General features: G+C 38.7%; 1 protein-coding gene across 1 annotated transcript; it reads left to right on the top strand.

Moving 5' to 3' along the window:
* The first annotated feature begins 959 nt into the window (after nt 1-959).
* LOC128086428 (pituitary adenylate cyclase-activating polypeptide type I receptor-like) lies at nt 960-25905 on the top strand. The gene is made up of 13 exons (XM_052695091.1): nt 960-1014; nt 10101-10200; nt 13522-13629; nt 14357-14466; nt 16605-16702; nt 17461-17593; nt 17984-18137; nt 19493-19553; nt 21219-21288; nt 22120-22211; nt 23175-23304; nt 24113-24154; nt 24771-25905. The coding sequence occupies exons 1-13, from the start codon at nt 967-969 to the stop codon at nt 24957-24959; spliced, it is 1335 nt and encodes a 444-aa protein (XP_052551051.1). The 5' UTR covers nt 960-966; the 3' UTR covers nt 24960-25905.
* The last annotated feature ends 1253 nt before the right edge of the window (nt 25906-27158 follow it).

The raw sequence follows: 27158 nt of genomic DNA, 5'->3' as shown, positions 1-27158 counted from the left end.
AACAGTCCACACATTCCCATTACAGAGAGCAGTATGGTCAGGACTACCAAGGCACAAAAAAAGAAATTAATAGGTATCACTGACATGACCCAGTTGCCCAAGCATAGGCAAGGCATGTTGCATATCTGAAATATCTACATAGAGCTGGCAAAAGTCATGGGATTTAGAGACATCTATACAAAGACAGCTGCAGGAATATGGAGTTCCAGAAATGATATTAAGTGCCTTTTCTGGGGTAGCCTAGGTGATCCTCAAATAATGTTTAAGCCCACTGGGAAATAATGAGTGATAAATGGAATATGAAGCAGCACTTTAATCTTACCAAGAAAAAAAATGTTTCTGTTATGCTCATCATTCTTGCTCCTGAGTGTAACTTGGTGCAGTATTTTCTGTGGCAAAACCCAGAAATGGTGCTCAGGTCCTGTGAACTCTGAAATTTCAATATTACTGTTTATCCTTTCTGTTCCCTTTGCTTTGATCAAGAAAAAAAGTTTTTAAAAAGCCTTTCTGAAGCCTAGGGGGGAAAATCCTCTGTTGGGGCTTGAGATCTTCCACCTGAGGGTAGCTAGATGCCAAAACTCTCTCATGGAGAATGCAGAGGGAATGCCACAACGTGGACCCTTCCAGAACCCACTACCAGCATCCCCAAGCACAGAAGGAGAGCTGAATCCACCATCATTTATAGCACAGGGAGCATCTGCCTCCAAACCTACCCTGGGTGCTCCAGCTCTGCACGTTTTTGCAGAAGTTCAAAGAGGTGGGTCCAAAACCCCAAAAGAGGATGCTGGAGAGCGTCCCTCCCTTCACCTGACCCCACGTTGCACGAAGCGTTGCGATTGTCGGGTCTCTCAAAAAAGGAGCCGGTGCTCGGGAAGGGAGGAACAAGGAGCTCCGGGGCGGGTCTTGGGCAGGTGTGGGCGGGCTGAGAAGCATTTGGCAGCCCCGGCAGAGAGAGAAGAGGGGAGGATGCTGCGGAGAATACGAAGTTTGTGCTGGTTGCTGCTGCTGCCTTTGGTGAGTGTCCGGCGGGATGGAGGAGGGCGTTGCACATCTGGCTGCTGCCAGCAGCTGGAGGGATCCATCGCTGCACCACGAGCAGTCGTGGGGGGAAATCAAGGTGGGGGGGGGTTGATCCAGAAGCAGCCTAACTTTTGTCTGAGTGGGGAGTGGACAGAAGGAAAGAGATGTAAGAGAAAGGAGGGGAAAAAAAGGAAAAGAAAAAGCAAGAGGAGGAGGAATAAAGCATGTTTGTGAGTAAGGAGGTTAGTTTCTGTTATTATTATTATTATAGTTTTCAAGCCTTAAAATGTTATCAATACGTCTTTCGGTTCCTGTTGATTAAAAGTGCAGTTTCCAAAGGATAGAAAAGCAATCCTAAATCAGAACAGGTGTAGTATGGCTTCAGAGGGACAGGAAGGGACAGTTTCCTCTCTCCCTTGCCATATGAAAGGCTACTTTGCGGAGGGGGGAGGATAACTAGAAAAGAATACTTTCTCCTGATGGGTATGGCATATTTCTCTCTTTGAGAGGGCACTGGTGTTTTTACTCCTGAAGGCAGCTGCTTCTAACCAAGCAGGAGCACGAAGCATCTCGTGTCTGCTGTGTGCTGGAGGCAGCAGGTGAGATTGTAATGTTAAGCATCAGGGAAGATGGATGAGCAGAGGGACATGTACAGAGAGTGTGTACGTCCCTCCCTTGCCAGCTGCTGGGGTTGCCTGTGCTGATGAGCCACAGCAGGTGTAGGTGTAAGTAGAGTCATATCTCCTCTTCCTTGGCCTCAAAGAGTTGTCTGCAGACCTTCCTGTGTGATTCTTGGGGGCTCATTAATTCTACCTTGAGCCATATTGGAGTTAAATATTTAGCATAGACTGCGATTCAGGCTCCCTCTGTAGTCAGTGAGGAAACCATTACCTTCCCTGGAGGCATTTCATCTTGTCCTGCAAAAGACAGATGCAGTGAATGCTCTTACAGAGCCTGATTTTTCCTAGTAATGCTAGATGGTCACAGACTGGATTCTGCCCTTCACTTTCAAAAGGTGAAAAGATGCTCATTCTTACCTCCCATCTTCTGGAACACTCACTTTTTCTCTGTATTTACTCAGTTTTATTTGCAAGCGTTATGATGCGGATTCTGGCTACATAAATCTTGTTACCTGTGGTTATTATTCAACCTGAATCATCCTGCTGCTACAGGTAGAGTGCCTTCGGCAGCTGGATGGCCCTTTTTACACATATCACTGGCACAGTGTATTCTTGCAGATGTCTGCAGAGCAGAGCTAACCTGATGTATCACGCACACCTGTAGGCTGCCACGCATGTTAACACTTCAGCATACTGCAGCAGTCAGTTCCCATCATAAATGCCTTATTAGGTGGGGTGAGAGAAGACAAATGCCAGGTTGACAAACTGAATGCTCCATGTAGGCTTTGTGATCGAGTTATTGGTCAGGTATGAACTCTGTCTGGGAAGAGTCAGCCACTAAATTCAGTGGCTTGCACACCTCAGATGTGGGCTAGTGGAGAGATCTGTACCCAAAGCCCAGTTGTCAGAGAGGATCAGAGATCCTTGGATATTTGCGGCAAGCAGTTTTATCACATGTCAAAGGAACACAGCAGAGAAGAGAAATAATCATAGTGCAGATTCTCCAAAGAGTTCTTCACTCAGATGTGAAAATAAACCAGAAGGGCAATCCTGAAAACTTCCTCTATGTATCGAGGTAATTCTTGCTCATATCAGCTCCACAGAGATCTGCATGTCACAAGAGCTCCTTTGTGCCTTGGAGAGTAGTCCTTGACATTAAAAATTATCATTTGCTTGTAAGTGACAAGCAACAGAGAGCAGTAGGTGCTGAAATGCATAAAAAGGACTTTTCCTGTCTTAAAGATCTCAGAATCTCTGGGAAAAGATGAGGAGGCACTGAAAAAACACTGCATTCACCATCCATCCTGCTGAGCTGAACTGCTTTCTTCTCCAAACACTTAGCAGCTTTTCACATTTCTGGGAAAAGGCTTCTGTCTGATTTAATGAGTGGAGGTGAGAATGGAAACAGAGGTGGGTTAGCACTGAGGCAGTAGGCACATAGATCCGAATCCATGGCGAGGAGCTGTGCTCCCAATAAAAGGGAGCTGGGTGCTTAAATTCCTGGCATAGCTACTATTCACTAATTTGAGTTTAAGGGACATGCAATTTTCTTCTAGGATCCAGTGACCTTAACTTCCCCATCCATAGGCAGCTGGAAGGATGGAAGGAGCAGCTCAGGTGTTTTGCTCTGGAGGGAGCTAATGGAGGGAGATGGGTTCTGTATGGTGAGACTGTGTCCTCAAAGAGAGGTAGGAGAAATCGTTCTCTCGAACTGTCTGCCTGCCTTCATTGATTATCAAGGGAAGCTTGAATAAATCATCCAAAGTTGTCCATCAAAAACTTGGAATTAATGTCTAAAGCTACTCGTTTTGAGTCTCTTCATACAACTGGGAAAGGGTAGAAAGGCTCAAAGAGCAATAGCTATGGCTTTGGTGGAGTGAGATTCCCAGCTAACTTTAACATCCAGCTTTCAGTTCCTTGGGATTAGGTGATATTATCCCCACCCTTAGGCTAACCCACTTTACACACAGCAATGGAGAAATTTCTCTTTAGTTTAAGCACTGGAAATAGCAGAATGGAGGGATAGTAACATGCTTCTATTCTTTACGTATTGGTAGTAATTAAAGGTCTATCAAATTTATGCTGGTAATGCACTCTCATTTTCATTTTCCTCGAGATAATACTAATTACATAGAGTTTACAAACAAAATAAGCTATTATATCTGTACTGTCACATACAGAATGACCTGTGAGTGATAGGTACACAACACTAATACACATACACTGACCGTACACAGATATGTATGTATAAAAAACACTGTTCTGTACAAGGCCATGCAGTTAAATACAGTCCCATAAATACAATCCAATACACAGGGGAGCATTCAAGCATTACTCCAATGTCTTAAAAGCAATCTTGAAGAGATGTTCCTCTAACGACTGTAAGGCAATCAGTGTCTCATCTTCTCTTGTTCCATAGGTAATCGAGTTAGAAAGAGGAAACAAACACTGAAAATACCCTCTAGATAGTCATTTTAAGCCAAAAAGACTCCTGCAATAATCTATTTAGTTGGCTGAAGAGAAAGATTGGAAATAGGACTTTACCTTTGGGGTTGAAAGTTTTGAGAATCGAGGCTGTGTCAGAACTCTCAAGTTAAGGACAGGATTTTCTATGATAGCCAAACACATTGTTGGTGACATTCCAATAAAATCAGAAATGGGAAACGGGTTTTGGATATGGTAGAAAAAAAGTGGACACTGGCTGGTTTTTACATTCACATTTAAGCTTTGATGGTAAAAAATTGTGGCTACTTTTTAATAGTTTCTTCCAGTTTTCCAATAGAACGGAATTCTGTCTCAAAATGACAGGATTGTTGGGGTTGGAAGGGACCTCTGGAGATCATCCCATCCAATCCCATTGCTAAAGCAGTTCCCTACAGTAGGATGCACAGGAAAGCAGGTTTTTAATTTACCCTGTTATAATACACAGGCATCACTGATAGGTCACAATGGATAGCAAAATCCTCACTGCAGTGATGATGAAGTGGGCACTGAAATGAGCAGGAGCTTACGGAGCTGTAGGTTTGCCTCAGCTCCTTTTGGAGTGCATGGGAACATCATCTCTCACTTGGATGTGGCCTGTGGCTGCAGTCTCAGATCTACCCAATTATCATTTGGCTCTTTAAGAAAAGTGTCAGGCAGGTGGAGAGAATCAGGCCTGATGGAGGGTTTTGATGAGCTGTATGCAACAGATTGAGAAGTTTATGAAAATGCCTGATGACTACTTTGACTTCTTCAGTGATTAGAAGCATATTCAAATCTTTTTGTGAGCCGCCTTTCATCCTATGAGCTTATTATATTCATCAACATTTCAACACTGAAGAAAAAAAGTATGCATTTTAGAGCACATTTAGATTCTCTGAAATGCGTCTTCTACACTACTGGCCAACTTACACAACCGTTGTGCAGTTAAAACCAGGCAGGGAATGCAGGATATTTGAACGTGGCTTTCTGTGTCAGAAAATACCAGGTAACTTTTAATTTACCAAGGTGGGAGTCTGTATGATACGAATGACAGATAACTTTGGCTTGAATGTGGGAGAAAATATTCAGGCATCAGAGTTGTATCAGAAAAGCTGAAAAGGAGAAGCACAGATACAGAGAACAGGGAGTACTGAGACAATTTCAGAGAAGATCTAAGAGATGAATGCAAACTGTAGAGACAGAGACCGAAAAAGCAGTGATGAATATTCTTAGTGAAGGATTTATGGACTTGATACATAATCTATTTTTCAGATTTTAGATTTGGACTGCATTAGAAACTAACCAGATCACTAAAAAGACCATTCAGGTTCTTGAAACATTTCTACCTTGTCGATAAATTCAGATTCCATTTTTTTAATGAATAGTCAAAAAAAGGTGAAGTGTTACCAAATTTCTCCTGGCTCTTTGATCCCACTGAATTGCAGTTTCAGAAGTGACTAATATATTAGTGCCCAGCTTTCCAGCATTTTCCTTATTTTTAGAGAGCATAGAATTCATCCTTATTTTTTCCCACGTGTGATAATAGACTTTTTAATGACTGAAGATTTCTCTCTTATGTGCCATCTGAATTATGGTTTCTCTACCTCCACAACAGCCTTCAAGCACCATCTTTGGATGGGCTCTCAAAAACGGATGCTTTTAACTGGCAAGAGATTTTGCAAGAGGTTCAGGTTGGATATTTAGGAACAACTTCTTCCCCAAAGAAGTCTGGCATTGGAATGGTGGTGGGGTCACCATCCCTGGAGGTGTTCAAGAAACATTCAGATGTGGTACTAAGGAACATGGTTTAGTGGGCAATATTGGTGGTAGGTGGACAGTTGGACAAGATGATCTTGAAGATCTTGTCCAACCATAATGATTCTATGATTCTATGCTAATAAAATGTTGTTCAAGAGTAATTATGAATCTAAAATCTGGCTCTATGAACTGTCTCAGATTTTTAACATTCCCTGTCTTGTCGTAAGTAACTTTTTCATGTTCATTTCTGATTTATTTTTTTTTTCCAGGCAAGACTGTTTCAGTGGTCAGAACTCAAATGTAAGACACCCCTGTGAGCTCTGACTGGTTGCTGATGTTCAAGCCAGCTCAGTAGCTCAGCAATGCAAGACCTCATTCCTTTGAGTGCTGCCCACAATGCTGCATGAAACAGCTGTGTTTTCCTTCTGGTGAAGACACTCTATAATGGAATTTACAGTAAATTCAAAGCCAGGTTATTGCCTTGCCAGCAGGAAATGATCACCGAAGCACCATTTTAAACCAGCCTCTTTGGCTTATTACCATGGCAGTGAAGACTCTATCAGATTAGACATCTCGGCTTTGGCTCCTAAATTACCCCTTTATAAGATGAAAAAGAGAAACTCTTTTCCTACAAGAGCTCAGTGGTTATAGAAGGTTTATCCAAAATTGCAGAACTGTGTCCCTGAACTGGCAAAACAAGGAATGCAAGGCCCTTTACTTTCTAGAAAACCCCATCATCTAACCACTGCAGACACAGTTTAGAGCATCAACAGGCACTTTTATCTTGAGGCTCTGTGAGAATAATAAGAAAAAAATAAGTAAATCATACCTGACAAATCACAAGTAATGTTCTACCCAGAAGGCTTTTTGCTTTTCTGTAGCTGTAAAATGGTTTAATTTCTTGTGTATGCATCATTTCATCATTTGTCCTTTTTGTTGTTGTTGTTGTTGTTGTTGTTGTTTTGTTCTGTTACTTTCAGTAAGGCTTCAATAGTGTTTCTTGACAACACCATCCTCATTTTTGCTTCTTGTAGAGCAGGCCATAGGTTACCTCTGTAACTGCACTTGATATCGATTTTCTACCACCAGACTATCAGAAATATTTTATCTATGCACTGGCATATAACAAAAACTCTGGTTCTGATAACTACAGCTACCCTCTCCCCAAATGCTATCCCTTAAAATCAAATAAAACGTGCATGCTAATTAATTGCTAAACCATTGACAGCAGAGGCACTGACTACAATCTCACCAATGGTGAACATTAGCAGTAGTTGTCCAAAAATTTCTGAAATAAATCCTAAAATTATGTTTCCTGATGATTCATCATTGCTGTCAGAGTCAAAACTGCATGGTCTAGGGATCTGTTCTGCTACAGCAATTCCTCTGTCATGTCTAAAACCAATACACAACTTCCCTATAGGTAGAGCACAGTCTTCTACGACCACTGCAAATTATTTTCACTCCACTCACTACAGTGCAGCTCTGAGTTATGGTGACTTAGGGACTGGTTTAGCAGGTGTGGATTTACCAAAAGAAGAAAAAAAGGAGATGCAGCCTCCTCCTTTAGGCAGCAGGCATTCTGGCATACATGTTCCCCATTTGACAATGCATTTGGGAGAGCACAATTGCTCTGTTCCTCATTATGAGTTCCACCTGTGAGCATCGTGTGTGTTGCTTAAGTTGGCCTTTGGAAAAAGGTATCTCTTCCCCCTTTGAGACTTTTTATTTGTCTGCTTTTACTATTCCCTACACTTCGGGCATGAAGAGGAACGTTAAGTTAACCCATCTGCCCCCAAATGCTTTTATCTCAAGAGCATTTTGATTCTCCGTTCTTGGTTTTGATTTCATTTTTGTGCTCTGGCTTTTCAAGTCTTTTGCCAGAGGACTCAATATAGATATTGTAACTTTCAAACATCAAGCCTAAGAATAATCCATTAAAAAAAATTCTCATTAACAGCAGCAGGATCTAGGAATTTCAGAAAATGAAATAATGACTTGCTTTCTGTCTGCCTGACTCCATTCCTATAAGCAGAAGTAATGGATTTATGTAGTAATTATTTTCTTACTATTACTCAGACTTTTTGTTTGTTATGTAGACAACTGAAATGCATTTTAAATGGTAAAGTGATAAATGGGACTCAGATTAAATCTGAAAAATTACATTTCAGAGTCGTGTTACTACAGTAGAACAGCACGAGGTACTATTTTAAGAATAACTTATGCTGATTTATAGAATGTATTTCAAATTACTGCTGGAGGGATATTATGCCTGAAAAAAAGCAATGCCTTAAATTTCTTTTCATACAGTGTCCTTAATCCTCTTTCTGTTCTAATATTAGGATGTATGAACCATTTCTAGAGACCCATAATTAAATGTGCTTTGTCCATGCTACTTTAAAACCCAAATGTAGGCACAATTTTTGAAGGTTTTTTGGAGACAAATTTGTGTTCCTACTTTTTTATTCCTCTAGGCAGATAATCCTGTAAAAAAAAAAAAAAAAAAAAAAAAGTCTACATGGCTTACAGTACCACCACTGACTGAAAACATTCTGAAAGCCAATAAATCAACTTCCAGTGACTGAAAAGGCAATAAAGCAGCAATGTTTTCATCTGCGCTGTGTTTTCAAAGTCATTAGAGGTTTAGAATGGCCTACAGTCTTTCTCAGAAATCCTTCAATCCATCATTTCAATTAAAATCAGTGCTCTCAAAGCCTAAAGCCTTTGGCTTTATTTTGAATAGCTTGCATTAGAGCTGCACTATTCCACGATTCCATGTCATGAAGATCCCACTATAGCCAGTGAAGACTCTGGTGATCTATTCATTTGTCTGAACATAGCTGATGTGCTTTCTAGGCTCTCTTGACTCTAATGACTTTGATTCACTTGCTTAAACATGCACGCACAGAACTATTTAAGACAACCCAGACAGAGTGCTTGAAATTTTTAATAGGTCTGGCAAAATTAACACAGGGCTTACACAAGTGTATGGGAACTGTTGGTCATGGCCTGAACCTCTGATTGACCACCTGAGGCAACCAATGAGTCAGCCCTAGGAGCACAGGTGAAGGCAATTCACCTGTGCTACCAGAAGGGGTGGAGCCTGGCTCCACCTCTCCTAAATCCCATTTAAGAGCTGATTACCACCAGATTGCTCCCTGTGGAGTTTACTGAGCCTACGATACCCGTGAGCATTTATTTAGATTATTTTTCTATCTTGGTAATCTTACTAAGCCTAACCTTTGTACGCCTACTGATTGTACAACAAAAGTTTTGGGATAACCTATGTTACTTTGAATGTCATTGATCCTCCCTGGATAAGTGAAACATCCCATGGATTTCTACTGACTGCAAAAGAAGCTTGAGTAACAAAGTCACACGTAGGCACCAGCAATATACAATTTCTTGGAGTTCAGTGGCTCCTGAAGAAGAACCTGCCATCGTTATCAGATGTTCTAGTCTACTAAGAGCATCTTCACAATGAGAGCAGACATGATGCAGCTCTACAGAGGATCTGAAAGTTTTCAGAGTAGGAGAGGGAGGCTAAGCAAAATATTTGAGAGTGCCTGAATGACATTAAGTATCTGTACATAAGAAATTGACCCAGTTAGCAGTTCTGGTTGATGATTGGAAATCTACTTAGCTGATCAAATGTAGGTATCTTTATCTGAGAAATAATGTAATTTCTTCAGCTCCATTAGGAAATAACTCTTTTTTGTTTTTTTTCTTTTCCTCATCTGATGAAATGGAAATAGTACCTCTGTGCACATCCTCAGGAAGTATGGTGACAAAATCATGTAATCATTCAGTTCCATCTATGATCAAGTGTTTTTCTTTTTTTTCTAATTTCTGTAAATACTTGGGCTTTAGTTTTGTTTATTGAAGTGCAAATGAGCACTTAAGTTTTGTGAAAAACACAGATACGAGGAGGATCTAGTATAAAAGCCCAACTTCAAGAAAAGGTGTTACATAAACAGTGCTACCATGGAAAATCCCAGCAGTGATGCATACCCACACATGTGTATAAACTGATATATATTCAGGATCAGAGCCTCCTTTTCCTCTCTGTCCATCTTTCTGCTATTTACGTGTCCTGTTTGCAGAAAAATCTTCAGCTTGAGTCTGCAAAATATTTTACCTCAAATTACAAACCCTAAGTTACAAACAGGAAAGAAATCCTGCTCTGTTTGTTCTGGTAATCACTGGAATTCCTGGTTGTTTTGTCTTTGTCTCATTGAGGTTGTGGGAATCCATCCAGAATGCAAGATATTCCAGCAGGTGGTGAAAGAAGAAGCGCTCTGCTTAGAAAGGAACGAATCTGTTTCACCTGATCTTAAAGGTAATGGTCTTGATGGCTAAGATCTGTTATTAATATGAATTGTATCACTTCTGATGTGTGCTGTGAAGATATCGGTTGTTCTTTTGGGTCACAATTTGATCTACATTCCTATCCTCTACTCCTATTTGGTATGAAGTGCTTCTCCTGTTGGCTGGAGCTTTACCCCATCAGCTTTTAGGCATCTTTAGAAGCTCAATATCTAAGTCAGGATGTGTCTTCTTAGATTCCCTTACAGTTAGTGGAGGAAGGTAGATGTCCACAGAAAATTTTTCACTGCTTCTGGCTTAGATGCTTATTTTAGGATGTGATGAATCATTCTTTGCAGTCATATTTCTCTTTACTATCTACAGGATGAGACTAAGATGATTAGTTTGTACTCTGAAAAATTTTAGATGCATAGTTTGGGTAGGAAAATCATACTTGGATTATTTTTTTAAAAAAACATTGAAATAGAAGAAGCTTACAGAGAATATAGTTTGAGCATGGTTTTTAGTATATTATGTTGAAAATCATTTAAATTTTGGTGAAAATTTTATTTGCTAGAAGGAAAAAAAAAACACATGCAATACCAATTTCTTCAAAATGTTGTGGTATTTTTTTTTTTTTTTTTTTTGTTTGTTTGTTTGTTTGTTTGTTTTTGGTTTTGGTTTTTTTTTGAGCTTAGGTTGGACTGGATGATCATGAAGGTCTTTTTCCAACCTTGGTGATTCCACGATTCTGTTTTTTTTCTGTAGCCTATCCAATTGCTTTGGTACCTGGCATTCTTCTAGTTCTCATCAATTTTATCTTATTGTTATTTTCCTCTCACTCCTTCACCCCCTTTCATCAAGTCCAGAATACCTCCTGGATAGATTCTGTGCTGGGAACGCCTACTAAAAGTCCCCCCCAAAACTCTGGTAGAAACCAGGCATCTTCCACCATGATTTGTTGAACACTTTTTCCTCTTTGAAGGGTAGAGAACAATATTCCAAGTATTTTTTTCTTCAACAGAAAAATAATTGCATGATTCTGGAATCTTCTTTGTAGTAAAAGCCACTAAAAGGAATACAGTTCCCTCAAATCCCTGTTTAAAATCCCTATTTAAAATTCTTGAATCTTTCCAAGTGTGATTTTTTTTTTTTTTCCTAGTGATTCCTTTCCACATGAATTCTCTAGAGATGTAAAGAATTTAACAAAAATCTCTTCTGCTTTTTTATGCCCTTTCTCAGAATAGTTTGAAATGAAACATGAGACCAGGAAAAACAGTTCATGCTCAATGTTGTACCTATGGTACTTACGTCAATGGGAGAAGTCCCTGACTTGTTTCTCAGTTTTCAGGAAATAAACTGAAAGATCACAAATCATACAGAGTTACTTCCTAGCAGAAGGGAATCAGAGGTGGGGTTCATCTACATTGCAGAGGTTTTAATCTGAAGTTGTTATGCATTTTTCTCGTTGTACACAGCAGTGTCTAATGAGTTTCATCAGTAGACCCAGGATATAATTCCTCTCTTGTTGAAGTATGTGGGTAAAACAGGTCAGTTGAATCAAGCTCTAAAAAAGCAAATCGCACCCTAAAAATGCCTACTCTTCTCTGCTGTCTAAAAAGGAAAGAATGACTGAAGCAGTCTGAAATATTAATGATGTCAACATTATTGATGTAATTGCTACTACAGTTGTCTATATGGAGTCTCAGGTGACTGCCATTCATTAGTCTTTTGAAAGCCTCAGCATGCAAAGTGTTCTCTGCATTCTGTGGCCTAGCCATCAGTTTTAAGTCACTGGAAATGGAGCCCAATTTGAGACTGAAAACATCCCAGTTCCATTCCCAAACAAGGATCTGTTGCTTAATCCCACGTTGTTAAATAGGCTACATTTTTATCCTAGAGCTCCTTCATGATTTTTGAATGCTTTTTAGAGGGACCCTTTATCTCCTAAGATGTGTGGACCACTGCTTGTCTATATGGAGCTCAGCTTACCGAACTTTGTTCATTTGCAAATTAGCAGCCTAGTCTATAATCACCAGAGAGACCTGAGTACATGCAGTGAGTGATTCATCCTGTCCTCAGAAGGGAGCCACCAGTATGTGGGATGAATCATCCACTGGAAGTCCCTGTCTCTTTACACTGATTGCAGGGGGAAAATGGCTAAGTTTAGCTAATGTATTTTAGACAATTAAAATTAGAGATAATAAATTGGGGCTTCTATTTTCCCATTTGGCAAATTGGGGATAGCAGGAATTTCATCCTTAAGAGGGTGGTGTGGGGATAACTTAATGAGAGATTCTCAGGACTCTCCTTTCTGAAGCCAAAGAGGAACTCTGCTTTGCTACAGGCAAGTAATATTGCTTCCACATTTCAGCTCCTGACAATTTTAGATTTGCCCTCTCATCAGTCACAGAGGAAACAAAAGAATCGGTGAAAGAAAATAACACCTCCCAAATAAAACTTGTGCACTGTTTTATATCTGCCTTATAACTACCTGGAGATCAGTTTCTGCTACAGCATGATGCTGGCTTTTTTTTTTTTTTTAATTGTTTTGGGCACCTTTACGTAGTTGGTAATTTTTCTGTGCTGCACCCACACCTGCTTGACAAAAGCCACTGCATGACAGCAGCTAGAGTCTCAATGTGAGGCATCAGTGACAAAGCCATGATTAACCGTAACTTCTGATAGCACTTTTAATTGGACACTTGGTGCTGTATCTTCAGTCAGCCACCTCTGGTGTGGGGAACCTACGACTAAGAACCAGGCAGGTCTGCTCCTGATGACGGTTGTTTCAGAAGATGCTCAGAGAAGTTCTCTTGCTTTGGGATGGATCTAATGCCTGTTGAAGTCCACTGCCAAAATGTTGGCTGACTAATGGCTGGATTTCAGCCTCTATGGGTTTTTCTTTTAAGTCAGTTGAAATGGATAGACTTTAGATGTGAAATCAAGAAGTTAATGTTGGATTTTTTCAATTATTTTCATCTAGACTCTGAAACCATTAATGAAAAATCTCAAGAGCTAGTAATTATTCCATATTTTTATTTTATTACTTCCATTTTGTTTTGTTTTGACAATAGAAACAGCTGCAGTTGATTTGACTTTCAGATTGTGTCTGCTTGAATTTCATGTACATTCTTTCCAAACAGAAGGTAGAAGTGCACTTGTGAAAGATGATACACTCAAGAGGAAGAGGAAAGCAATACAATCCTTCATTTGTAGAGCTTTGTGGCCTCTTGTGACTCTTCTTCATGCATACATATAAGTGGGAAAGCCATAGACAATCTCATTATGGCAAATCAACTCTATGTAATTCCTTTACTTAGAATCTTTTTTTTTTTTTTTTTTTTCTTTCCAGGATGTGCCAGAGATTGGGATGGTCTAAGCTGTTGGCCCAGAGCTGCTGTGGGGGAAATAGTTAAAATTCCTTGTCCAAGATTTTTTGAAGAAATCACCAATATCCATGGCAAGACTTTCTTCATATTCTTATTATCCCTACATGCTTTAAAAATAAATTCTAGTACTTACAGATTCAGTAACTTCCACGTTTTCATGATTCACAAAGCCATCCAATGTCAGCCAACGCAGGGTAATGATGCACTTACACATCTTGGTTTATGGTGGATATTCGATACTTTTTTGTTTCGTGTACAGTACTGAATTACCTAGTCTCCTTGATCTAAAAACTATGGGTAATTGCACTAGATTGCTGAGGTTATTATAATGGAATACATCATAGAATCACTGACTTATGAAGTCATGAAAAATTAAGTTTAGAGTCAGAGCAGGATCAAGTTCAAGAATTATATCTGACTTCAAAGCTAGATCAAGTGGCTCAGGGCTTTTTTCATACACATAAATTATGTTGTGAATGCAGGATAGATTTCATAATTTGATTTCCTCTGTGTGAAGATTGAATTTACAGAAAGAACATCTATATTACCTAAATGAAATTCTACCTCTTGAAATGAACGGGAATATCCGTGTTAATCTTCAAAGAATAAACGTTCAGATTATTTACTGTGTATGGCTAGTTGTACTTAACATGACTAAATTGGCAAGGACCAAACTTAAGAATCAAAATCATTTCTTGTCAAAATATAAAAATAATTAACAGCAGAAAACGAACAAACAAAACCCAATGTAACATCCCCATCCTCTAATTAATTCTCTGATATGTTTTGCCATTAAAGGCTTCCTTCAGAGAAACTGCACAAAGGAGGCATATTGGTCAGAACCATTCCCATCATATGCTGTTGCCTGTGGATTTGATGAAGGTTCCAGCAAAGGTCCTGAGGATCAGGTAGGTTTTTATTTCCTGTTTGTGGAAGTCTCTAAAACACACTCTCTTGTTTATGCTGAGTAGACAGATATTTCCACATATCTGAGCCCCATCAGAATTCAGAAATGATCTTTCTTCAGTGTTAAGTTCAAACCTATTAAGTAACAAATTAGGCTTAATATAAAGCTCTCCATCCTTTGTTTCTCTTGGTGTTACTCAATAGATTTGTGGCTAGATCACCTGTCCTGTCCAATAGAATTTGTTTCTCTGAGAGATAGGATTTGAATCCACATCATCTTCCAAGGAATACTTACCAACCTGCCATAGGAAACCACTGAGTGTAGTTCCAGTGCTTCGCACTGCATTGGTGATGGTAGTTCTTCAGTGTATGAGCTTTGCTTTGTGGCTGAAGGGTATTGATTTCTATCACTGCCTCTGTCTCGTGAGTTCTGATCTTTGCTAAATGGAACACAAGAGAACAGGGTGGATTCCCACTCCTTGTACCCATTCTGCATTGGGCAAGGCTTCTACATCTCATACAAATGCACTAGACCCTGTATCATAACAGCTCACTCCTCTCACTGTGGTATTTTGATAGAAGCAATGGACATCTCTCCAATCTGGGAAAGAAAAGACTAATTTATCCTTGTGCATGGTCAGAGTCATGACTCCACAGTGGAAAAAGGTGATTAGCCACGGATCAAAGCAAGACAAGAGGTTGAACAGGACTGTTTTCATTAATACTCCAGCTTTTTTTGTTTTCTGGTGTAAGCCATTAATTTGGCTCTTGAGGTGTAATTGCTCAAACACAGAAGTAATAGTTCAATTATCTGAATCTTTAGAGAGTCTAGACCTAGATGGATTCATCCTAATGGATGAATTCTGTTTCCATAAAATTGGAAACAGAAGCATGGTTGTAATAGATAGTATAAATATCTGGAGCAAAATTCCCCAAATGTAAACCAAAAAATATTTATATTTCTCTGCTATGTGGAGAAGCTGAAAAGAAAAACGCTTAAAAAATTCTTCAGGTTTGTTATCTCAGTCATACCCTGAAGGTCCATGAAGAGAAGACAAAATCAAAAAGCTCTACTGTTCTGTAAACAGAAGGAAGCAGGTGATAAGAACCCCACTTATGTTCTATGAGGATTACTTGTTTTATATTTTTTATCTTCAGTGAAGCATCTTTTGTATACAGCATTGATTTTTATCTACCCTAGAAGAATATATAAAGCACATCAAAACACTTCCTTATTCAGCTGAAGAAGCTGTTTTCTAATTTGAACCTTTGTTTTGAAAATACCATATAAAACATTAGCGGTATTTCAGAAACACCAGGATGATTCCTACGTTGTCAGGGTTACCTGATTTATTTATGGATCCACTTAAAATTGCTAATATATTGCCTCAACTTAGAAATGCTGTCTTTGGAGAAACAGAGATTGGATCAATTAGAGAACAAAGTGTCTACTGCATTTCCAAGGAGGAAAATTCAGAAACTTGTTTTCTTGGGATTTTGAATAATCAAGGGATCCTGTAGTAAATTAGAATAAAATGTGCATATTGCCATTGGATGAACTACTTGTCCAAGAAATTAAAGATAGTGAGGTTACTTTCATGGCTTTAATTTTCTCACTTTCACGGCGCCATGAGAATTTTTCACAGAGTTCTGGTTTCCTCACCTTGCTACATGCAAGTTATGTTCCTTTCTTTAACCATAGCTCAAATCAGCATGAAACATCCCTTGGCCTAAAAGGAGTACAGTATGGCTCTCATGTAAGTGTGCTGATTCACAAATCACCCAACAGCAAGTTACGCATCCTCAAATCCACGTATACCTACAGGATAAATTGTAGTTAGTTAACAAAATTAGCATGCTCCAAATATTTTATGGTGACTATTTTGGATGAACTGATGGGCTGTGAAACCTGGCTCACATGTATGAGGGCTTCAAAGTTAAAATAATAATAATAATAATAATAATAAATAATCAAAAGCATGTTAGTGATGGAGGGAGAAACCTAAATCAGGTCTTTAATATCTAAAGCAGTATGTAAGGGATGGGACTGACCAGTGAGGGAAATTGTATCTTATTGAAGCACATCAGTATGCATGCTGCATAACCACCAGCATCAGTGTGTGTTCTCTTTTTCTCATAGAAATCATATTATTCTGCATTTTGGCGTGTCTACACTGCTGGCTATGCAGCATCAGTGACTACACTCATTACAGCTCTAATTGTCTTTGCTGCCTTCAGGTAATAATAATTGGTCTCTTTTCAGGATGTCTGTAGACAGCCTCATCCTAATTCTTTTCGAACTATCTGTGTTTTTGTTTTTACCTATTTTCAAACCTTTCTCAGATGTTCTACTGTCAATGGCAATGAGTTCTTCTATATTCATGTGGTGTCATTTCCCCCCAGAAGCTAAAACACTAAAGCTGGCTGGACAGTTTGTCCTGGTCTCTTTAATTGCACCATACAGTAGAAATGCTCTAAGCTGTTTTTGCTATTAACATAAATATTTCTCCAGTACATAGCAGGACAAACCATACACAAACTGAGTATGCCTCACTTCCTAAACCTGTAATCATTATAAGCTGCTCATTCCTTCTGTGGAAGACATTATCAGGAGCAATGGAGCGAGGTTGAAAGACATTTATATGTCATGTTTGATAATGTTAGATATTAGGAAATTAATGCTGCTTTTGATTGGCTTCAATGCACCTGGACAAAAGCCTTAAGCTTGATCTCCAGGCAAGAGCACAGACAACAGAAGCAATTTCCTAGATGGAGTGGGCAGTCTCTCTCTTATAAAGAGACCCAGGTATAGAGGTTGATATATCCAAATCTTGAAGGAGATTCGTTCATCTCAAGTTTAGACTGTGGGCAGGACCATGTAGGGGAAATTGAACTTGGAAAGTGTCTGAAGTAATCCTGTATACCTGTTTGAGTTTTGATGAGACCGTGAGAAATTTCTCTTGAAAAACAATTTTCCTTTTCTTTCTCCATGTCAGAAAGTTCCATTGTACACGGAATTACATCCATATGCACCTGTTTGTCTCCTTTATCCTGAGAGCAATTGCTGTTTTCACCAAAGATGCCGTTTTGTTTGCAGATGAAACTATGGACCACTGCCTGATGTCAACGGTACTAAATTTCTGTGCTCTCTTTTCTTGAGTTAATATTTAATTCATGATTTTAAGAGAACGTAGATGTTTCTTAATCCCATTTCCCTTCAGTTTGCAAGAACTTTAATCTTAAAACAAGCAGTATCACAAGCCATGAGATCAAGTGCTATGGGTTACATTCAGCTGTAGTATATAATGCACAACCTCGTTGAGTCTTACGGAGCAGTATCTATTTCTATCAAATAATCGTATATATAATCAGGTATTCTGTTTTATTCAAACTTCTGAAACCTTGTATTAAATTCCTCAGTTTCTGTTTGGCAAAATTCAATTTTGCTTATACTTGTTGAGAACCAAAACGCAATGGAGAGTACATCTAATAATTTTTTTTCTTCCTTCCCATTTCCAGGTAGCTTGTAAGGCTGCAGTGGCATTCTTCCAGTTCAGTATTTTAGCCAATTTCTTCTGGCTTCTTATTGAAGGAATATACCTTCAGACACTGCTTTTACTGACCTTTGTTTCGGACAAGCAATACGTATGGTGGTTCATCTTTGCTGGCTGGGGTTTGTACTGTTTTCCACTTTGTGCTGTTTACTGTTTCTATTTACTTTTAGAACTAAATAAAACATCCTGAGGTTTTCTCCGATAATTTCATTTGAAGAAAGGTACCTTTTCGTGCAGGGGCACCACATTAAAACCATACCATTATCCGTATTTCTTACCTTGTTAGATACTTTGCCATTTAAAACTTTGAAGAAGGTAGAATGGATCATTTGAGTAGGAATATCCTAACGCTTCTAAAGACTGCTGCGCTCCTCTTTATGACTGGAATTAATTTCGTGCAACTATAGTCATTATAAATTAATAATCTAACTCTAAGCTATCTCTCCAGGTTTCTCCTGTAGTCAGTAGGGTGAGGTAGGCATGCTGTGGTGGTGATTAATCCGTTCCTCAAGCAGATGACTAATGTGCCTGGATAACAGCCTGAAAACATCTTGTCTCCCTCCACTGACTGAAGAAGTTTGAATGACCATCTTTAAGTTGACACTTTGCTTTTATGAGGCAGAAAGAGATTAATCTGAGATTGCACAAGGTCAGATCTAGGAATCAATAATTCTTTATTTATTTTTTTCAGAAACATTTTCTGTCTTTAAGGAATCTTTTGAGTGTATACATAAATTTGAAGCATCCCCCAGTATCAGAATAGGTGCATTTAATGCATAAAATTTCAGTGCAGATAATTGTTTACTGCAACTCTTATCTTCTTGCATCTCACTTCAGCCATTCTAAAATAGAGACACTTTAATGAGAGATTACGGAGCACTTTTATTTTGAGAGTGAAATCCAAATTCTCACAAGTTACACTATAATTTTTCTTTTTTCTCCAGATTCTCAGACTTTATTTGCCTTCATTAGAAAGAAAACAACTCAATTTTATAAAAGGGATATTAATTTGGAGCTACTCAAATTATGATTGCCAGAAACTAAACACTTAGGTCCTGATTAATAACAGCTAACATGAAATAACAAAGAAACACCTCAATTAATACTGCAGCAATGCTCATGTCCTATAATCCATCAAAAGTAAGAAATGTCTCGGGACAACTCAGGTCTTAGGTATTATGAATACAAATATTTCTCTTTGTTAATTAAAATGTCAGTTCTGAATATTTAAAACTATATTTTGAAATTGCAGTTCCACGACACCCCCTATTCTCTTTCATTTTAGTTTCATGCTGCTATTCTACATGGATTTTTTTTTTCTCTGAACTGAGAGTTAAGTTTTCTGTAATTTGACTTGCCCATTGTCTGTGTTTCAATGAGGCATCCAATCTGCTGCACTGTGAACATTCTTTCAATAAAGTTTCCATAGAACACAGCATTAAAAAATATGTTTTTTCCATGTTGATTTGCCCAGGAGCTCCCACTGCTGTGATGCTTACTTGGGTCCTCACAAGACTCCATCAACAAAACACAGGGTAAGTCAGTGTTTGAGTAAGGAAGCCAAGGTCGTCTAAATTTATAATGAATTTTGATTTACTAGCAGGTAAAAAAAAAAAATAGAAGTTAATAACGGATAAACAAGAATATTGTTCCAATGGTGTGCCTCAGATCTTTAAACTTCACAAGAACATGAGAAAATAGTTTTCAAACATCTAATTTTGATGTACATATATTGAGTAATTAAAACTGGAAATGCCATAGCAAGAGTTGAAATCATGTTTTGTTTCCCAATGCTCAATCCTTGAAATAACTGCACTTTAAGAAAATCAGTGCTTCTGTTTAAAAACAGCCATGAAGCCTTAACCTTTTCAAACCCGCACCTCCCAAAGACACTGTTACATCTTTACAGGTAGTTTTGTGTGCTATGTTCCTTCTGTTCTTTTTCATTGTTATTTTTTGTCTTTGAACATGAATGCCAATTATAAACAGTGGACTGTTTACAAAGAGCTGCCCTGAAGGCCCTCATGTCATTTCATATGGATGATAAGTTGGAAGAGATACTATTTCATATCTACCTTGTCAGGACTCGATTTAGTGAGGCAGAAATAATAAGTCCTATAGTCCACACTCTGTATTTTGCTCTCATCTAATTACTGCAGTGTGTCTGCAGTAGATGTTCTCCACTGTAATACTTCATAAGTCGTCATCCTTTCCACTGTATGTGCATGGAAAGGTGTGAGGAGGATTTCATTTTTCCTCCTTTCCTGTTGCTCCTCTTCCAAAGAATGACCACACTGCTGGGTTTATTTTGTTGAATCTGTAGCAGAAGAGCCTGGCGCAATTGCAAAGGCATTATAAATAAAGCTCAGAAGGAAATTGGAGAGTGTGAACAAGAGATCTGACAAGTTCTCACAGTTGAAGAGTCCACGGAGATTGTGGATGCCCCATTCCTGGAGGCTTTCAAGGCCAGGCTGGATGTGGCTCTGGGCAGCCTGGTCTGCTGGTTAGTGATCCTGCACATAGCAGGGGGTTGGAACTGGATGAGCACTGTGCTCCTTTGAAACCCAGGACATTCTGTGATTCTATGAAGAGGAGACTGGAGAGCACTGGAACTTTGAGTGCTCTTCCAGCAAAGCCACTACCCATACTATCTTCTTCTCTAGTATACTTGTATGTCCATTATAAAAAAGAGATTAGTAACATCCTGTTACGCTGTAAAGGTAGTGTAGTGGAATAGCTTCAATGAAGACATTTATAGAGCTGGAACATTTTTATTGCAGACACTGTCATTCATTTGGTTGCTCCTCTGGTATCAGATGTAGTTTCAAATCACAGTATCAGAACCATTCTTTTCTTATCCAACAGCTAATTCACAGGCCTAACAATCTGAACTTACATTAATGATGCTCATTACACTCAGACATGCTGGTTAAGCTATCATCTGTAAGCTCCAACGTTATTCAGCTCACTATTCTGTGTCACAAAAAAGAGAAAAGAAAAAAGAAGGAATAAATTTCCTTCAAATTGGACTGCACGTAAATTTTCTGGGAGGTATCAGGGAAAGAATACTGGTAGAGGTCTTGGAGTTATCATTTAAAACAGCATCCATCACTTTCCTAATCAGTGACAGAAATAGTTCTGTATGTTGTGAAAAGTTCAAATGGTGCACGTAACATTATTGCTTTTGTTTGCCTTTTCAGATGTTGGGATGATGATGAAAATGGAGTGGTGTTATGGATCATCAAGGGCCCCATTCTGTTAACTGTACTGGTATGTTTCTGCATTTTTTTCTTCAGTACGTTCTGAAATCTTACAGCTATACTAGTGTTTCTTTCCCATGAAGTGGAAAAAAGCAATGCCATATGCCATACTTGACTTTTTTTGAATGTCAAGGAGTTGGAAATTATAGTGTTGGTTGCTTTTTTTTTTTTTTAACCAAAAATCCTAAATCACAACTGATATCACACATTTTCTGGAGTCATCCTAGGGCATTGCAGAACCACTTTGACACGTCCATTCCACATGCCATGTTCTTGCCTGTGTTTCTGTGTTCTGTTTCTGAAGGATGTCCATATTGGCATAGATACCTCATAGATAATAGGAAACTGATTTAATTCAAGAAATTTCTCCAGATCATTTTATCTAGTGTATTTTTACAATGAATTCATATGATGTAAACTCAAGACAAAAATTGTCTCGTGTGCAAATTCATTCCATCTAAATTTAGGAAGAAAATAGTATGTTATTTAAGACTGTGTCTGTTATAATCTCTGTTATAATTAACGAAGGAAACTGGAGGGACTACTTAAACTAAAGAATCTTCTAAGACTTGACAATAAATGCAATGAGATAACATCAGACACACAGCAATACTGAGATTTGTATACTTGACTCATCCAGCAAAATTTTGATCATATTTTTATAGATAGCTATATAATGGTGGGAGAAAGTAATATTATTTCTAATGATACTGATATGATCTGAGAGCAAATGTCCACTGTTTATATATTTCCTATTAGTAAAGATTTTTAGTTAATTTATATCAATTGAAGATACTTCCTGACTTGTAGTAAATTTACATATTCTGTCTTGCCTTTTCAGGTTAACTTCATTATATTTATTAATGTCATCAGAATTCTAGTCCATAAATTGAAATCTCAAGAGAGAGGGGGGAGCAATTCAAGCCACTTTGTGTAAGTATTGTAGGCTCTCTTGAAATTTACCCATTTTAGCTGCCCTAAGATATTGTTTTACAGGCAAGGAAACAAATAGGTTACAATAAAGAAAGAGAAATCCTCAGAAGAAATAGTAAACTAAACTTGTCTTTTTATCCCAAATGTCACAAGTTTCTTCTTTGGGAGGAGGCAGGAACCTAGGAGGCATGGGAGGGGGTGGAGGGTGAGAAGTCTAATGCAAAGTACTACAGCTGCAAAAAGACCAAACTTGAATGAGTAAATATATTCAGGTAATGCATCCATCTTGCTTCCAGACGTATCCACACAGACAGGGAAAGAAGCAGATAATTTTTATTTAATCCTCAACAGTAACATGCTGTTAGTCTATTAATGACTGAATGTAGTCTGCCTTGTTTACTAACCCCTTTAAAATCAATGTGGATCTCAGTGATGCAGTCAGAGGACTAGCATCCTGTACTAGCAAGATATTTGATTCTTCCCAAGATGTCTTTTAGTTACAGTGCAAGAGTGTGCCCTTCTGGAATTATCTGAACATCAAGCAGAAAGCCCTAGGGCATTGTTCATAGTTCTAGCACCAATGCTTAAGCAACAGATTCAAGTCTTGTGGACAGTAATAATCAGATCATCCTTGGCAGTTTAGGCGTTTACATGGTAGAAACCTTCAAGGGATTGAGACTGGTCTCAAAAGGGTGGATTAGAATGCCCTGTTTGGTGCCTCAGCAGTTGTATGCATAGCATGGAGAAGAACACATAAGGATCATTCTGAAATACTTACATGCTGATTTGTTCATCTTTGCTGGCTAGATGCTGACAGTGGGAGTGCCAGAAAGCAATCTTTCCACAACTTGTTGGATGTAGTTGCATCCATTCTGAGCTGCAGTAAAATTTGTTCCAACAAAACTGTTGCCACTAATTTCACACATGTAAAAATGACTTGTTCTTTGATCCTTGACTTGCCAGGAGACTTGCTAAATCTACGTTGCTCTTGATCCCACTCTTTGGAGTGCACTACATCGTATTTGCATTTTTCCCAGAGAGCACTGGTTTGGAAGCTCGACTTTACATTGAGCTAGGCTTGGGTTCCTTTCAGGTAAGCAGAACAAAAAGTTTATGAGTCCTGAGAGGTTTGAGCTGAAGCACCACACTATTTCATTATTTAGGTTGACTATCAGAGTAGGTGTTAATAATGTGTCTAAATTCAGCGCACACATTCCATCTCACTCTCAAACAAGCTCTTTATGTTGTTTGCTCCCCTATCTTATTATTTAAAATCTCACAGTACTTCTTAGTTCTGACTCATTCTTCATATAATAAAAAGATGTACCTACATTTATGGAATAACAGTGACTGAGTGCCACGAAGATCAGCCTGTGGATTAAGGAGGACTGAATGAAAATAATTCCACATGTAACAAAGAGGATGATAAGAGGACTGAAGACATAATGATAATATATAGCAATCTATTCTGCTCTTACCCTTCATTAGTAGCGAGTCCATCATCTGAACATGTCCCGGTTTCCTTTTCCATGTTGGACTCTGTTTGGAAAAATATCTGTTGGCCTAAGCCAAATCTGTGCCATGGACCACATTAATAATTTACCAAATCAGTAATTTAACAGTGCTCAGGACTGTGACTACCAGTGCTAGCACAGTCTGCAGAATGGTTTGGATGTGGGCTGGCTAACATTAATAATATTATAAATATTCTGGATTCTGCTGAGATATTGAATCCAGATAAGAAAACCCAGTAAATAGTGCCATGTCACCTAAATTGGAGCAACAGAAAAATATATACTGTTGCTGTCTTACTCAAATTTTGAATAAAAGATGATATTTTTCCCTGTGTCCGTGCTCCAAATCACAATGTTAATTTTTTTTCTCTATTCTTCCTGTCCTAGGGCTTTTTTGTTGCACTTCTATACTGCTTCTCAAATGCGGAGGTGAGTAGCAAGTATATGAGATTATCAAAACCTCTGAAAATAATGGATATCTCTTATTTTTGTGTTTTTTTTTTTTTTTTCTGATTCTATAATGGATCTGTGCCTTGATCTGTTCCCAAAAGCAGAAATACCCAAAATTCTTTTTCCCTTAGCTGCTTTTTTGATTCTAATTGTATTCAAATAATTCTGGAAGAAGGACAGCTGAATCAGCTATGAAGCACTGACCCTTTACAAATGGTTGGTGACTTTCCTGTCGAGAGACATTTGCTCTGCTTTACCTCTGATAGTTATCACAGGATCTCAGTGGAAAGCCTGTAACACTGTACTTTCTTCAAGTTTATTTTCTCCCACAAGTTTATTTCCCTTCGATTTTCCAGTAAATAAGCAATGGCCAATAGCAACTCCCCTGTATTCTTCTGAATTTTGGAAACTTTATTTTTCAGTGTGAACGTGGATGTAGTTTCAGTCCTTCTAAAACTGCATGAAGGCTTAATCTTGATTGATTTGAGTGCATCTAGGCCTTATAGCCGTGCTATAAAATATTGGTATATTTTATTTTCATTGCTCCCTCTGTCTTTATTTTCTGATTATTTGTTTTTAAATTCCTTCCCTGTAGGTTCAAAGTGAACTCAAGAAGCAGCTGTGCAAATGGCGGTATCAAGAATACCTGAGCTTCACACACAAACATGGGACTGTGTCCAAAGAAAACAGTCCAGTCAACTATGTCACTCAGTTATCACTGCTTGAAAAAATCAGTCCAAAAAGGAAAACACCTGCCAACCAGAATGGTGTAACTTCTGTCTGAACTTATCTGGCAGGCAGAGTTGCTATGAATGCACTAAGGCATGGCCAGTTTGGATCCTTCGTGGCTTTCAAAGATTCAATCAGTCACAGAATAACTTGGATTGGACCTTAAATATCGTCTAGTTCCAATCCCCTTGCCATGAGGTCATTGCAAGCCACCAGATTAGGCTGTCCAAGGCCCCATCCAACCTGGCCTTGAGCACCTCCATGGATGGGACACTCTCTGGGCAGCACTGCCAGGGCCTCACTGCTCTCTAAGAATTTCTTCCTAACAGCTGACTCTCTCCTCCTTTAGTTTAAAGCCATTTGCCCTTTTCCTATCACTATCAAGTCGTGAACAAAAGTCAGTCCCCCTCCTTCTTATACGTTCCGTTCAAGTACTGAAGGCCACACTGAGGTCTTCCCAGAGCATTCTCTTGTCCAGGCTAAACAAGCCCAACTCCCTCAGCCTTTCTTCACATCAGAGGTGCTCCAGCCCACTGACCAATTGGTCTCCTCTGGACCAGTTCCATCCATTCCAACCCACTCCAACAACTTCCCATAGCATCCACAGATTTCTGAACATTTCATATCGTGAATATGAGTTGCTTTTCTCACCTGGTTGCATCACAACTCTTGTTCCCAGTCTCCCTCTACACACAAAATCCCGTTATTTTTTTCACTGTTGTGAAATGAGAGACTTATAGGTCTTGGACATCAATAGGTTAACACCCAAAACAAAGAAGCTACATTCATTTCTTCCATGTCCAGCACTTCCATCACACTTCCACACTTCCGTCCAGTGTTTCCTGAAATCTCCAGTTTTTAGGAGTTCTGTAATTTATCTTTATTTGAGAGAGCTATAGATTACACTATTGCCAGCCACTGCCATTGTTTGGTTTTTGGTTTGTTTTTTTTTTTTTCTTTTGTGCCTGTACAATGGAGAGATTAAGTCAGGCCAGAGGACCCCAAATCTTTTTTTTCCATGACAAAAGCTGTAGTAGCTGAACATTAGGAAGATTATGTGTGTACAAAGGAAGAACATACAGCAAACCTTATCCCAGCTAGTCTACCTTGAGTTCAGAATAATTTACAAGCCTTGTGTATCTGTGACAAGACACTGGTCCTTGAGTAGCTGCAATAAACCTTATGTTGCAATATCCTTGAAGGTTAGCTGGATCCATCAATTAAATCCACAGATAAACTGTGTTTTTCTGAGTTTCTGGGTCCTCCTTTGGAGGATGAACTTAATTCTGTGATTGCTCTGTTGATTTCACTTCTGCCTACCATTTCTCAGCTCATTACCACTTTGATGAAGAATGTGTTTGAGGTCAGAAGTGATGCAGAGTATGGTCTAATAAATCATGTCAAATGAACGCCGTGCTAATATCACTACATCACTTCCAGGGTGGCCTTTCTCTTTCTGTGGGACTGAGTTGGGTTCTACATCAAACTCTCCAAAATGCTGTACAAAAGATATACAGAACATATCTGTAGTTTATTACAAGGTAGGACCATTCCCAAAAGTGCCTGCATCCAGTCTTGAAAGCAGTGCTTCTGGCCATTCAAGTACAGGCTACATTTTCCATGAACTGGAATATCAGTTTAGCTTCAAAAAAGTAGAGCTCTTGCCCCCTTTTGTTTTTTTGGCTGAACTCCTGGTTGATTATTTTGGCTAGGAGATATTTGACTGTGGAAAACTCCAGATTTTTTGCTTCATTTTTGGCCTGATGGCTACAGGAGAGACAAATGTTTCTATACACATAATTCAGACTCCTCCTTTATTGCTTAGGCATGTAACTCCCCTGTCCCAATGAATCACATGCTTTGCACAAGGTGTTACCTTGTCTGTTCTGATCACGCTATTAGTTTTGTCTGTAGGAGTGAATCTTGCTCCCGTGATAAGCACACTGTGTAGCATAGTGATTTGAACACAGTTGTGTGGTTTACATCTATAAAATGTAAGTGATAATTAAAACTGTTGTGTTTGTGTCTTGTATCAGTTTCTGTGTTTCCTTTGGGACTTTAAAAAAAAAAAAAGAAAAAACAGCAACAATTATAGAATCATAGAATCAATCATAGAATCATAGAATCATAGAATGGCTTGGGTTGGAAGGGACTCCAAGGATCATCAAATTCTAACCCTCCCACCGCAGGGTATTACAGTTGTGTTTTCTATGGTTATACAGGTCTGAAGCCAAAGAGTATAAATAATTATGAC

Source organism: Tympanuchus pallidicinctus, unplaced genomic scaffold (genome assembly GCF_026119805.1).
Source record: "Tympanuchus pallidicinctus isolate F22 unplaced genomic scaffold, pur_lepc_1.0 scaffold3, whole genome shotgun sequence".
In the NCBI taxonomy this organism is placed as follows: domain Eukaryota; kingdom Metazoa; phylum Chordata; class Aves; order Galliformes; family Phasianidae; genus Tympanuchus; species Tympanuchus pallidicinctus.
Note: the sequence above shows the minus strand (reverse complement) of the source record. Positions and strands in the feature narration are given on the sequence as shown.